General features: G+C 33.9%; 1 protein-coding gene across 1 annotated transcript; it reads right to left on the minus strand.

Annotated features, from left to right (window-relative positions):
- Nucleotides 1–197: 197 nt before the first annotated feature.
- Nucleotides 198–5,552, minus strand: LOC106118193 (venom serine carboxypeptidase). Its single transcript, XM_013312757.1, has 8 exons — nucleotides 5,260–5,552; nucleotides 4,473–4,999; nucleotides 2,930–3,042; nucleotides 2,524–2,694; nucleotides 2,229–2,396; nucleotides 1,637–1,896; nucleotides 1,085–1,213; nucleotides 198–476 (listed from the first exon to the last, which is right to left on the minus strand). Exons 1-8 carry the CDS (start codon nucleotides 5,310–5,312, stop codon nucleotides 278–280), a joined length of 1,620 nt encoding a protein of 539 aa, XP_013168211.1. The 5' UTR covers nucleotides 5,313–5,552; the 3' UTR covers nucleotides 198–277.
- Nucleotides 5,553–13,916: the final 8,364 nt, after the last annotated feature.

Below are 13,916 nucleotides of genomic sequence, written 5' to 3' on the forward strand. Positions count from 1 at the left end.
GGAGCAGGTTGTAAAAAATATTTTTTTATTCCAAATTTGATGGTAATTAGCTAGGTGATGGGATAAAATTACAAGTAGTTTTTTAAATATCTTTGTGGATAATTTATATTTACATTTTTTAAGTTTTGGCGAATCTGAAGACCCCATCTCTATTACCATTTAAAAATATCCAGATCAATAAAAATAAAACACGTAAATAACATAAAACATTTATAATTATTATTAGCGCTTATTAAAACAAAACAAAAAACTTGTACTATAACTGTTAGGGTTAACATCAAAGGTAAATTGCAGTTGTGTTTGCTATAAAACTGGTTATGAATGATGCTTCTAAGCGAGGAAAGGATGGGCTTAGTTTTTGGTTGTGCGTCCATTTTGTAATGAGGTCCCGGGCAGGAGCCGGCACGTCCATGGGTACCATGTGTCCCGCCCCTATGAACACTACCTCAGTCAGACCTCCGCCGGTTTTATGATATCTGTGGAATATATATATATATATATATATATATATATATATATATATATATATATATATATATATATATATATATATATATATATATATACAAGCAAATAGTATATAATCATTCCAAAATAATATGAATAAATTTTGTTCAAAACTTTTCAAGATATTGGCGGAAATAAAAAAAAAGGAGTCATAAACTTTAAAACACTTTAGCACCCAATCTTAGCAAGTTTGGGGGCGCTGCCTGGAAAATGATGGATATTTTCGGCTAACCGGGGATTTCTAAGATCAAAATCCTCGTTTATTACATGTCGTTACCAGTTTTGTTAAAGATGACAGAGATGAAGATATTTTTTTTTACAGAGGTTTTGGTTTCAGAAACCCACGGTATAAAATATGTGGTCACATAAAATATCCCCACGACATTTTGTGTACATAGAAGTATAACTATAATAACTAAGTATTTCGATTCTCAGAACACGTATTTTTGAAAACCTTTGAGAAAAAGCGTCTACTTCCAGGATGTTCCACTTTCCTTGGAGGTCCCATCAAAAAATGTCATCCCGTATATTAAGATAAATAAGTAATAAGTATGTGTATTAAAAAAAAACATCGTACCCAGCAAGTTTATTTGAATATAAGTACGGTAATCTTGTTGCATTTATGAATTTTTCCGTCTCATTCCATTTCCATGTTCGATAGTTCTCCGAATTTGTGACACATGGCATCATCAGATCTAAGTGACCGCTGAAAATTATAAAAAAAAACGAAAAATAAGATTGCTATTCATTAAAAATGTGTTATGTCTGGTTTACATTATGCCAGTACAGGAGAGCAGCGCTGGCCTCGAAGGGACTGTACTGGATCACTGGCACCAGTACAGTAGAACAGTAGGGCCCAAAATCAGCGCTGGCATACCTACAGCTGGTATAATGTATACCAGATATTATATGTACTGATTGTGATTTGTCATTTTATTCGTCACCCATTTCTTAATCGTGTAACATTTACACAATCCATCCAATTAAAAAGATAATAAACGTAATCGGCCAAGGCCATGTGTAAATATGAATTGTTATTTATAACAAGAGGTCATTGAGTCACTCAATAAGTGCCTACGATATAAAAATCTTCTATAATTTTGTAATAAAAGAAGTATTTATCACTCACCAATACGCGAGCACCCTGTAATGTTCCAACAGAGTTTCGAAGTGCGGTTTACTGCTGCTTAAGAAATCCGAATTGAGTTGGTAATTGACAATCATATTGACGAAGCTGTAGTTTGTCCTACGCACATGTATCGCTTTTTGTATGTCCATCCGATTCAAGAATTTCACGTATCTGCCTACCCCTAATTCGTAGCGTAAGAAGTTATATCCGTGCTGCTGATGGGTCAACATTAGAAGAAGAGAGATGAGGTTGATCCATTTCTATAAAATTAGGAAAAGAAAAAGTAGTATTGAAAATGGTTTACTTTGTAATACAAGCTGGCAACGAAGATGTCACCAGCAATCGCTGAAATGAAAAAAAAAAGACCGCTGTCAACCGCTGTCCATAGACATCAACAATATTTGCAAGTAGCAGTTAATTTGCCCTCCTATAATTTGCAAAGGAAAGGATGTGCAGAAACAGGATTATACTCTTTACTAGTCATCCCCTACCGCGTTAAATCATTCTCTCATTCATATCCATTTTCTAATAAGAAAGTCAAGACAATAACTATAAGCGAGTGCAACTCGTACGTTGCTCTTTGACTACTCACATTTTTAGCTAATGAGCTGTTTTTGGCAGCCACATGTTCCGCCACCGCGTTCGACATTGGTCTCAGCATTTCCACCTGCTCCTTTCCTATCAAACCTAAGTTATAGAAGGGCCGGACTGTGAGGGGAATAACTGCAGGGTCCACATACGCATTACCGATCATTAAACCCTGAAAGTTAAAGTTAAGTTCTCGTAAACTAATAGCATTAAAAGTTACACACTTTCTTTTTTTAGTTTTTATGTATGCGATTTAGTTTTGTACCTGCCATCATTTGCTTATACTTCGTATGTTTTACCTTGAAATTAACACGATGTTCTGGTAAATGTATTCTTTTATGTATCTCCAGGCCCAGTGCAGGAACGTACTTTCCCGCGTACGACTCGCCAGCGATGTAGAGCGGCGCTTCCTTCAGCTCGGGAAACATCTGGACGAACTGGTGGAACGCGATGTACAGCTGACTGGAATACTGAATGACAGATGACGTTACACCGCTGGTCAAAGAAGTTAACTAACTTTTTTACTAAAAGTTGCTATAGTTAGGAAGAAAATCCGAAAATGTGTAGTGTAAGGGTATAGACCAAACTCTAGCCTTACTAAAATGTCGACGTTTATGTCCCCTCACTATTCATTCTGACACTGGACTTTGGAACGAAATCACGTTATTCGCGCCAAATTAATAAAGTCTAAAACTATATTATTACCGTAGGCATATCTCGTACGTATCCGCGTTTATCATCAGTAAAACTGAATCCAACTCCTACGGGGTTGTCGAAAAACAACAAGGAATGGTTCTGCAGCCATGAGTACGGGTTACCTGGAGAATTAAAGATAAAATTGAGTGGGTTTTATCTTACCCTAAGTCTTCGTCGTCTATAAGAGCATCGGTGACTCAGGAGTTAACCCTTGACTTGCAATCTGCAGGTCCTGTGTTCGAATCCCGCCAAGTATGTACCAATATGTTTTTCAATTTTCGATTTACATATATACATTTATTCGACGTTCTTACGATGAAGGAAAACATCGTGATGCAACCTGTAACATATCTGCGAAGAAATTCAAAGATATGTGTGAAGTCAATTAACCCGCACTGGGCCATCGTGGTTTTGACTATGGCCTAGTCACCCCTAATTTAAGCTAGGCTCCAAGCCCCTCATCGGGGATGTACAGTGAGCTGATGATGATGAAGTCTTTATCAATTGGACATTATAGACATTAGAATTTAAAAAAAATTGACGATGTTTAAAGAACGATGGACAGGTAGAGTGGAGATGCAGCTTGCAATGTAAGGGGCGACATTGTAGTGTCCGATAACTTTGACATATGGGGAGTACTTAACTGATGTCTTGATTGTTATGTTAACTAATATATGCTGTCACTTTAAAAAAAAACAAAATTATTTAGCAAGACTAAAGAGTGCTAAAAACCAGCGCGTCATTTAGGGTTTATAAAATTATTTTCAATGTGCTTTCAAATGGACTTAGGTATGTATAGAGAGAACATAGTAAATTGTTTTTTCCACTCAAAATTTTATAGTTTATTTCAGGCAATAAATAACCGACTAAAAAAAAATATTTGTATATTCTGGAATATCACAAGTGTGCAATGTAGTTTATTAAATGTTGGTTACTCATTTTATTCAACTTAATACAATAGAAATGTGCGAACAAAAGAAATATCTATCTAAATGAGTATTTATTAACTTTTCATCAATGGTGAATATTTTCATTGTAAAAATACCATCCATTGGTGGACGCCAAACATTAACGTAAATTGATTATTCAAGGATGTATAATTTTAAAAAGCTATTAACTTTTAAATAATTTTAATTATCTTCTTCTATCTATATATATAATAGAAAGTCGTGTTAGTTACACTATTCAAGAACGGCTTTACCAATATATTATATATAGGAGGTACCTTAGAGCCAGGAGTAGGACATAGGATACTATTTATTCTTTTTTATTCCGAATTTATGCCTTGAAGAGGTGCTTTTTGATGAGTGATGAGCCGATGTGATGTGGATGGGTGTTTGAAGATGTCTCTAGAACGGCTGAACGGATCTCGATTTAATTTGGCATACGTATAGAACATAGTCTGAAAGAACACATAAGCTACACTAATTAACTTTTTTATATATCCATGCGGACGGAGTCGCGGGCGACAGCTAGTAAGTTATAAAATACAAAACATACAACACTCTAATATTAATAAAAATCAAATTGTACAAACATCATTTCTACTTACGTGCCAAATTTAATTTAGCGTCCATTTTAAGCGGTCCAATTTCCTCAAAAAGTCCTGTCATACTAGACGCACCGGGACCGCCTTGTAACCAAATAATCCAAGGTGTTTCACCAACCGGCTTATCCACAATTGGGAAGTACCAAAAGAACATATTAGAATTATAAGTTTTGTTCACAGTAAAATATCCTGAATAACTTTTAAAACCTAGAAATGTTTTTGGATTGACAAAACTTGCGTTCCTTGCTTCATTGATTCTTCCTTGTTCAATGTATGGTGTCAATACTAGTGGTTCTAAATGTTCAGTTTCATTATTTGTTTTTTCTTGTCTTGTATTCACTTTAGTTTTTGATTTGATTGTAATATCAATTTTAGTTTTATTATCGTCAACATTTATTTCGTTATATGATAAAATCTTCGCATCTTTTGCATCTGTGTTATTTATCATCTGTACTTTAATTTTTGACGGATCTAAAGAATTTAATAATTCAGTAATCTTTTCCCTGCTCAATACCACTTTACAGTTGACACTAAAAAAAGTTTAAAAAAACATTAGCAATTATTACTTTTAATACATCAAATAAAGAATATCGTAGGATATAGAAAATCTTTAACCATCAGTTTCCATTGCTAGAGTACTTAAACCAAAACATATGATTGTTTCTAAAATAAAGAAAATAAAAAGAAAGATGTTGTTGTACATGTGGCAGCAATGAAATCCCAAGCTAACAATATATAACTTCTAAATGGTCAAATATCACAATTTATTTAAAATCATAATAAAGCTTACCTCGACAATAAAGTACACAACACGCACGTAATAAATATTTTTATAAAATACATTTTATATTATATTAATTATTGCACATGTCGAATTAACACGTTCCGTTTAGAATTGTACGTTAAATGACAGAGACTAGATAATGTTACACGATTTCCTTGTTATCAGTTGAACTGCTTGATCCCGACTTTGTAATGATGATTTGTAATATACCTATAATAATTGTTATGCATTTTTACATCGAATGAATAGAAAAAAGATTAAACACAATTCTTATTAACGGATATTTGTAATTCTTAAAATGTTATTGTAAAAATATTATACGATAAACAGTGCGGCGTTCCGTTAGATTGTAAGACGCGTCTGAATTAAGTTTTTATATTCACTTCCTTTTGTTGAAACCAGTTTCCTTTATGTCCGATATACAAGAACGAGATGATTTTTATCTTTTACTCATATGTATTTTTGGTATCTTAAGATATAAGGTGACCTAAAAATTAACAAAGACAATAACTCTAGACGAAGCGCAAATGGGATCTAAATATATTTAAGCCTGTAGGTGCTAAGAGAGGGCGCTGTGGTTGGAAGTTGCCTATCTGGTTCTTGCGGCGTCGCGCATAGCTTATTTATGTTCATTTTGTGATTCCTGATTTGGTAAGATTTTTAGGGTTCCGTATCTCATAGGAAAAAAACGGAACCCTTAAAGGATTACTTTGTTGTCCGTCCGTCTGTCAAGTCCCTTTATTTATATCCAACATTCATGTCACAAATACCTTATTCTTTTTCTATGCCCATTGATGACAAATAAAAACTACTAAGAGCACGTCACAATAAAACATTCGGCAGTTAACTAAAACTTATTAAGAGAGAGGGATAATATGTTGGGATCTAAAATACAATAAAGAATATATAAAGTACCAACTTTATTATCATTGATTGCCTCACATAATGTTTTGGTAGGGCAAGTCATTGACCCAAATGTACACTAAAAATTACGATTGTGTTTAACGCCTGCAGCTCACTACTACCAAAGCGAACTGAAAGCGATGAAAAACATCTTTAGCATACACTTATAAACACGGACAACAGTATTTACTTCTTGTCTGCTTTCTATCAAACATTTTCATTTCATACCAAAACTTCGCTACGCTTCTGGTTTGCTGTTGTGGTTATGTGCGACATGCATAAAACCAGTTCACTTTATACGTCCGTTATTTCTTAAACTTGTTTTACATGCTTATATTTATTTGCAAGAAAAGTTCGCTCACCTGATATACTTAACATAACAATGGCTCTGAGTTTTAAACAATACTAAATAAATATAGACATGGTAACATGTTATAGGTACATCCAGAATCGTCTTGTCTCTTTCTCTATGTTATCCCACGTTATAATTAAAAATGCTTTTAAATAACTGCTAGCTGTCGCGACATAGTGTGCGCGGAATTAAAAATAAACTTATTAAGTATTTTTTTATATCATAAGGTCAGATCAAACGAGAGACCACCTGAAATCGCTGAAATAGCGTATATAATACCGTTATCCATAGACACACGCAACTACATATGCGTTGCCTACCTTTAATCGACGGAGGAGACCATGTACGGAAAAAAAATATTTTCCCTTCCTATGCATCCTCTAATCCGGAAAGTCCACTACCAATTCCCATCCCTTTTCTTATAAGAAAAAGGGTGGGAAGGGAAAGAGGACAAAATTAGGCCTCCGAGACGCACATTCATCAGACGAAACGCGGAATTGCTTTCACTTTCACCACCACTTGCAGTGGTCGTGGTATTTCACCGGGTGAGCAGGGCCAATTCTTGAGAAAATGTCAAAGCGGGCTCTACCACTCTTAAAGTAGCCATTTATCCGTTCTGGAGATACGTTAACAAACATCCATCCATAAGATTTACATATCTATAAGTTAGTAGAGTACCTCAACAATGCTGCGTCATTTTTTTTTGAAAAACATATTTTTTATGTCTCAAACATCTTACACATATTTATGAGAGAATATTAAAATGAAAAATAATAGTTCCTCAGATTCCATAGTGAGTTCAGGTCAGTAGTAAATAAAACTCAAATTCGTTTAATACGATTTTTAATACATCCAATATAACATTTAAGAACAACATATATCTTCTAACTCCAACTGCCACAACCGTGTTACCCTGGTAGGGCAGAATTAAACACAATTTGAAATTATATTTCACGGCTTTTGTGGCAGCGCGGCAAAGTTCACATCCCTCGTAAATTCGTAATAAAATGACAGGCGCTATAATTAACTGAGTCTCATAATGATCTACTTATAATTTAAATACTATGAATTCATAATTTAAAAATTCAGTAATTTGCCAGATATAATAGGTACCAGTAGGTTTTACTTGAACATAGACTCCTACTTTTTTGTAAGCGCAACATTAATATAAGCTGCGGACTAATACAATATTTAACTTTAATGCATTTAATAAAGTCTTAAAAAACCTTGTCTACGTGACAGTATTAAACACCGATTCTATACGTATGCTTCCACATTACTAGACTACTGCATTGAGTTTAATTTTTTTTTAAACTTTCCTGGTAACATGAGACAACGTGATCCAAATAAAGATAAAAAAGAATAACAATTTAAATACATAGATTTTAATAAAGGTTATGAAGTCAAAATCAAAACTGCTTAGGGTTAGATAAATAAACACGAGTATATATTCACCGTAGAGCGTAGCGTGACGTAGCACGTAGCTAATGCTACGTTACTAAAATAAGTAGATATAAAACGTAAAGGGGTAAATCGCAAATAGTCGGAGTCATACATACACATGATTTTGAATCACAGGTGCACATGTACAATACATAAGTATTAATTTTATTTAGGCTTCGTTCAAGCTGCCGACTGTGAGCAAGTTTATTGTGCGTCTATGTCTATGCCTATGTGAACATGAAATCACATTGCATTTAAGATCAGCTACTGCACCACGTGTGTAAATACGTAGCTTCAATTCGGTGTCCGAAAAAATATATTATCAATTGAATATGCTCACAATCGACTGACAATACTTTTAGTTTGAACATGACCTTAATTTTACCTAAGCTTAAAACCTAAAGACATCAATAGTATATATTTATAATAAAATACAGTAAATACTATCAGGACGTATCCTTAGCTTGTATAATAAGAGTCTTAATTTCTTTTCTCTCCAATATACAAGCTCCTTCTCATTCTTCTCGGTGATAAACTTTACAAATGATAAGATATCAGAGTATTTAACCGTCACTATCATATGCGGCAATGTTGGCCACACTGACTCGGGTGCGCCGTAATGGTAGCACTGAGCAGTTCCAGTCAGTTCCTTCCAAGTAGCCGACGAGAGGAGACGTCCTTCAGTAACAGCACACCTTATACTTAGTATGTTCGAAAGATATATAGATAGGGTAATACAACATCTATTTGCTCCAACAACTATTTTATTAGGACTTCTGGCGTCTTATACTTCAAATAAATCTTTGGCACACATAAAGCGGGGGGCGATCTTTGGTGATCAACAAACTACACACTAATTTAATATACAAATATCTACATTTATTCTAAAAAGAGCTTACGGAAACGAAGATTTAGAAAGTTGGACAATTAAGCATATTACGATTTTAGTAACGCCAACATCCAAGTTATGAGTATACTCCAAAGGACCAGAGCAAAGGCAAAGTGAAATAAAGAAGAATGAAGTTATTGGGCGCTTTCATAGACCATAGGATAGATAAATATCTTAGATAAAGTAGTTGTTGACATCCACAATCAAAATGTTTAAAAGATAGTCGGCATTTCGCTGATGTTGTTTTTAAACCTTGGATTATTCTTTAAAATCTCACGAAAGGTGTTCGTTACCAATATAATACGCATGCAATCAACTAAAGTTTCACGCATCGTCACGCTGATTAAACGAATATTCCTAATTTCCTCTATTTCCCTTTTTTCAACAGACTCCGGGTCAGTTTTGGTTCCTGGAATAAATTATCAATCTATATATATGTATAAAAGAAAGTCGTGTTAGTTACACTGTTTATAACTCAAGAACGGCTTTACCGATATGCCTGAAAATTGGTGAGAAGGTAACTTAGAGCCAGGAGACGGACATAGGATACTATTTATTCATTTTTTTTTTCGAATTTATGCCTTGAAGAGCTGCTTGTTATTTAACTTACTAATATTATAAATGCGAATGTTAAGATGAATTTGAAGTTGAGGGATGGATGGGTGGGCTACACAAATTAAGTTTTTTATATATCCAACGAATTAAAAAACATGATAAGTAAGATGTGTTCTTCCAGACTATGTTCTACATGTGTGCCGAATTTTATTAAAATTCGTTAAGCCTTTCCGGAGATACCTTAAAACAAACATCCATCCATCCAAACATTCGCTTTTATAATATTAGTAAGACGTAGAATCAAATATTTGAGTATAAGATATAATACATTATTAGTTTTTCGATAGAATAGCACCAAATATTCATTTAAATGAAATATTTTTACATTCGCTTGACTCAAAACATGTTGTCTATGATTAGGTATGTATGTATGTTCATATTCTTACTAAAACATTTTAAGATAGAATTTAAAAATTACGTACTTTCAGCTTGAACCTCCAACTTCATTTTGCGATCAAATTCAATCGCATCACTCATATCCGTAAACGAGTGACAACGACGGAGAATTGCCGGTGCTGTGAAGAAAGGTAAAATATGAGAAAGAGTATCACGCGTACAACGCAAATCTCTTCATCTCATATCTCAATATCTTCCGATTACCACCATTTGTTACCACTCCTTGCACCATAAAAATGCATAAGCATTTGTTAACAAAATTATTGATACTTGCTACAAAACAAGTATTAAGAATTTTGTAAATTAAAAGTAATCACTTATCAGTTTCATGTTCCAAGAAACTTGCAAATTATAATTGTTTTGTGTGGTTGCACAAACAAAAGCTCAAGATACAGTATGAACTAAGCGAGTAAATAAAAAAGAATTACCTTCAAATTCCATGTCATCTGAATCGGCATTGCGTGGATGCTTGTCGCACACATCGTCCAGAGCTATAATAATTTATCATAATTACGCAATCCAAATTGCAGAAAGACAACAACAGACATAAAATAAAAGTACCTGAAGTATCCTTCATTCGCTTATTTATATAATACTTTTTAATCGCAATGCAGGCATTGGTAAAAGCGCGGCCGTCTTTTACGAATAGACTCAGTGTTCGTGCTGGCTAAGATAAAATTATAAACAATTTTGTGTGTATGACGCTTCTGTATGTTTGTATGCTTCTCAAACAAATATACTTACTATTTGTGTGTAAAAGAGTAGCTAAGAGCTCATAGGTATTAAGCGGCAATGTGCGGACAGAGGCAGTCAAAATGTGTAAAAAGATTCAGGCACTTCAGGAAAGGCGGATGCTAAGGTTTCGCGATTTCTCGTAGCGTTGTGGTTACACCGCGGTTGGTTTGTTTTTGTGTGTTGGGACGGTAAGCTGTTTACACCGCTGTGTTGCCGCTGTCGGCCTCTTCCAAACCGCTTAGTACGTATGAGACCTAATTTACCTATCAACGCACAGCTAAATTGAATTTAAGTATGTAATTTATTAAAATATATTTTTTTTAAATGCAAATTTCAAATGTTAAAAACAAAAACCACATCGTTCCTATCGCAAGCTAAATACAATAATTGTTTCAAGTACAATATTAATTACATAATAGCCTGTTTAATCCTGTTTTAGCTTAGAAATATTTGAATCGCTTTACAAAAACGCAAGCGTTATCATGTTTATTTCAGTTAAAGGAAAGTTACCTTTTGCATCATCATTTGTCTCTTCGGAGCTCGTTGGAGACTGCTTCCAGCGCTTGACGATAACATCGTCGGAAGCGGAGTGCCGACGTTTGCGCACTACAGCGGGCTTCGATGTACATTCTTCCCAAAATTTACTTTTCTATAAAACAAATACTTAAGTAAGTCTATCTCTTTTTAATCTACACTTTCATTCGTAACCGTCTAGTAAGTCGCAAGTAAAAGTACTGACTATATTTATTAACCTACACTAACCTAACAAATAATATAATAATAATAATAAATGTTTACACACACATATTAGTCCATACGTTAAAAATTAAAGTATAAAATACACACATTATGTCGTAAATACACATTTAAGCAAACATAGTATCAAGAATTACGAACATTTTACTTTTTATCTTTTTTTATATCATAAGGTTTCAAACGAGCGAGCGGCCACCAGAAATCGCTGAAATAGCGTAGTGACCGTTGCCCATAGATTTACGCAATTACATATGCGTTGCCTACCTTTAATCGACGGAGTAGAGGATGCACAGAAAGAAAATATTTTCCTTTCCATGCATCCTCTCATAAGGAAAGTCCACTACCACTTCCCATCCTTTTCTTATAAGAAAAAGGGTGGGAAGTGAAAGAGAACTAAATTAGGCCTCCGGGACGCACACTCATCAGATGAAACACGAAATTGTTTCCACTTGGTACCTGTCTTCTGTGTGGTCGTGGTATTTCACTGGGCGAGCCGGGCCAATTCGTGCGAAGATGTTAAAGCGGGCTCTACCACTGTTAAATAATACGTTTTATCTATAACATAACAGATATCTCCATATTCTGTTTTAGACCTATCAAAGACCGGCAACGCATCTATGGTTCCTCTGTTATTGCTGATGTCTATGGGCGTCGATGAACATCGTTCCTTCGCATCTCTATTTTATTAAAAAAAAGACTTTTGTCTCAAAAAACCACGCTAAAACAAACAACGACAATAACATTTGAAATATAAATATTAGTAATACTTACTGTAGGATCAAATATGTAATTAATTTCATCATCATCATCTTCGGAATTCAGATAACACATAATAAGTCTATCCACTTCAGAGACAGGTATTAAATCATCTTCTATTACGAGAGTTATTTTCCTTTCGTATACTATTTCTGTGATCCTTTGTTTTATCCGTAACCTTATATATTGCAAATACTAAAAAAATATATATTAATATGAATAATTAACCCTTATTGTGGCAAGATTTCTGTTTTTGAAGAAAAGCAAAAAACAAAGTTTATAAAAAATTAAGTTAAAAATTATTTTATAGTGCTCGTATATTTTTATAAAGTTCTATGTATGGTATACTATACAAAATGAACATAAGGATTAAAGAGCGTCGGTGGCTCAGGTGTTTAAGCATTTGATTTGTAATCTGCAGGTTCTTTGTTCGAATCTCGCCATGTACCAATGTGTTTCGATTTTCGATTTACATATGTAAAGTCATCCAAAGTTCTTACAGTGAAGGTAAACATCCTGATGCAACATCAACAAATCTACGAAGAAATTCAAGGATATGTGTGAAGTCAAGGTTAACTATGGCCTAGTCACCCCTAATTTAGGGTTGGCTCCGAGCCCCACATTGGGGACACATAGCGAGCTGATGATGATTATGAATAATTAAAAGATAAAATACTTTAGAAGGGCAGTAATAAAGCACCTAAAACTAAAGAGCCTGAACGCGTAGATGTATGAATGCAAAAAGAAAAAGGTGTGTCAGCCGACAAATGTAAGTCAGTGATCTCTGCTTACCCCTTTGAATTACGGGTATGAGTTATGTTGTTAATAAATTTTCAAGAAAATTATGTTCTAAAAAAGATTTTTTTACTTTATTAATCGATTAAATACTTATTAATGCTATATTTCTAATAAGCTAATTATGTGCTTTTAATAGAGGTGAAAATTAAAAAAAAAATCAAGCCATTACCTGCGACCAATCAAAGCTACTCTTAAAAGCTCCACCTTTTATAGCGTTCAACTTTGTAGCAGCAACATCCCAAAATCTTTTCAAGGTCAAAGTACGATTACGCCTCGGTACCAGTCTATATAATGATGGTAAAGCTCTGATCAATCTAAGAAATACCATTAATTGCTCATAGGAAACGCCTCGTTGCATTATCAGAAATTCTGTAAAATATGGTAACCACTGTTCGGTATTTTCATAACAAAATTAACGCACATTTAAAATTATCAATGGAAATTGTTCATAAATCATTCAATACATACCTTTTCTCATTTTTAATTGATTATTTATTTACAATTTTCGACTCTGAAATGCAATATAACTCGATGAGAATAACAAAAAAATATAGAGTTTCACAAACTGTGGTTTTTAAGAAAAAAAATCCAGATTTTTTTTTATAAAAGAAAATCGGTACACACTGGCTATCACACAACACGTTCACCTCTATTTGTTCATGAAATCAAACTGAATTCAACACGTAATTGTCAAGCTCACGGTGTGCAAACTGTGAAGCAAAACAAAAATAAATCCTTCGCCATCCTTGTCTTTATGTCAATAAGGTTGCGTTTTAGTTTAAGCCCTTGTACAGTTTTATAAAACATTTAACTTAATTTCATTTATTAAATATATTACATTACATTATATACTTTAATTTTAATTAACAATTTATTAAAATAAATAGAATACTTCGCCAAATAAACAAAACATATTGGTTTGTCGATGGAAGTGAGAGAGCGTGAACTTTCTGTGAACATGACAACGTCGCGTTTATATTGATTTATTTGAGCGTCCCTCTCCCTCTTTCAGCGTTCGAG

The sequence above is a fragment of the Papilio xuthus genome, unplaced genomic scaffold (genome assembly GCF_000836235.2).
Source record: "Papilio xuthus unplaced genomic scaffold, Pxut_1.1 DF827597.1, whole genome shotgun sequence".
Classification (NCBI taxonomy): domain Eukaryota; kingdom Metazoa; phylum Arthropoda; class Insecta; order Lepidoptera; family Papilionidae; genus Papilio; species Papilio xuthus.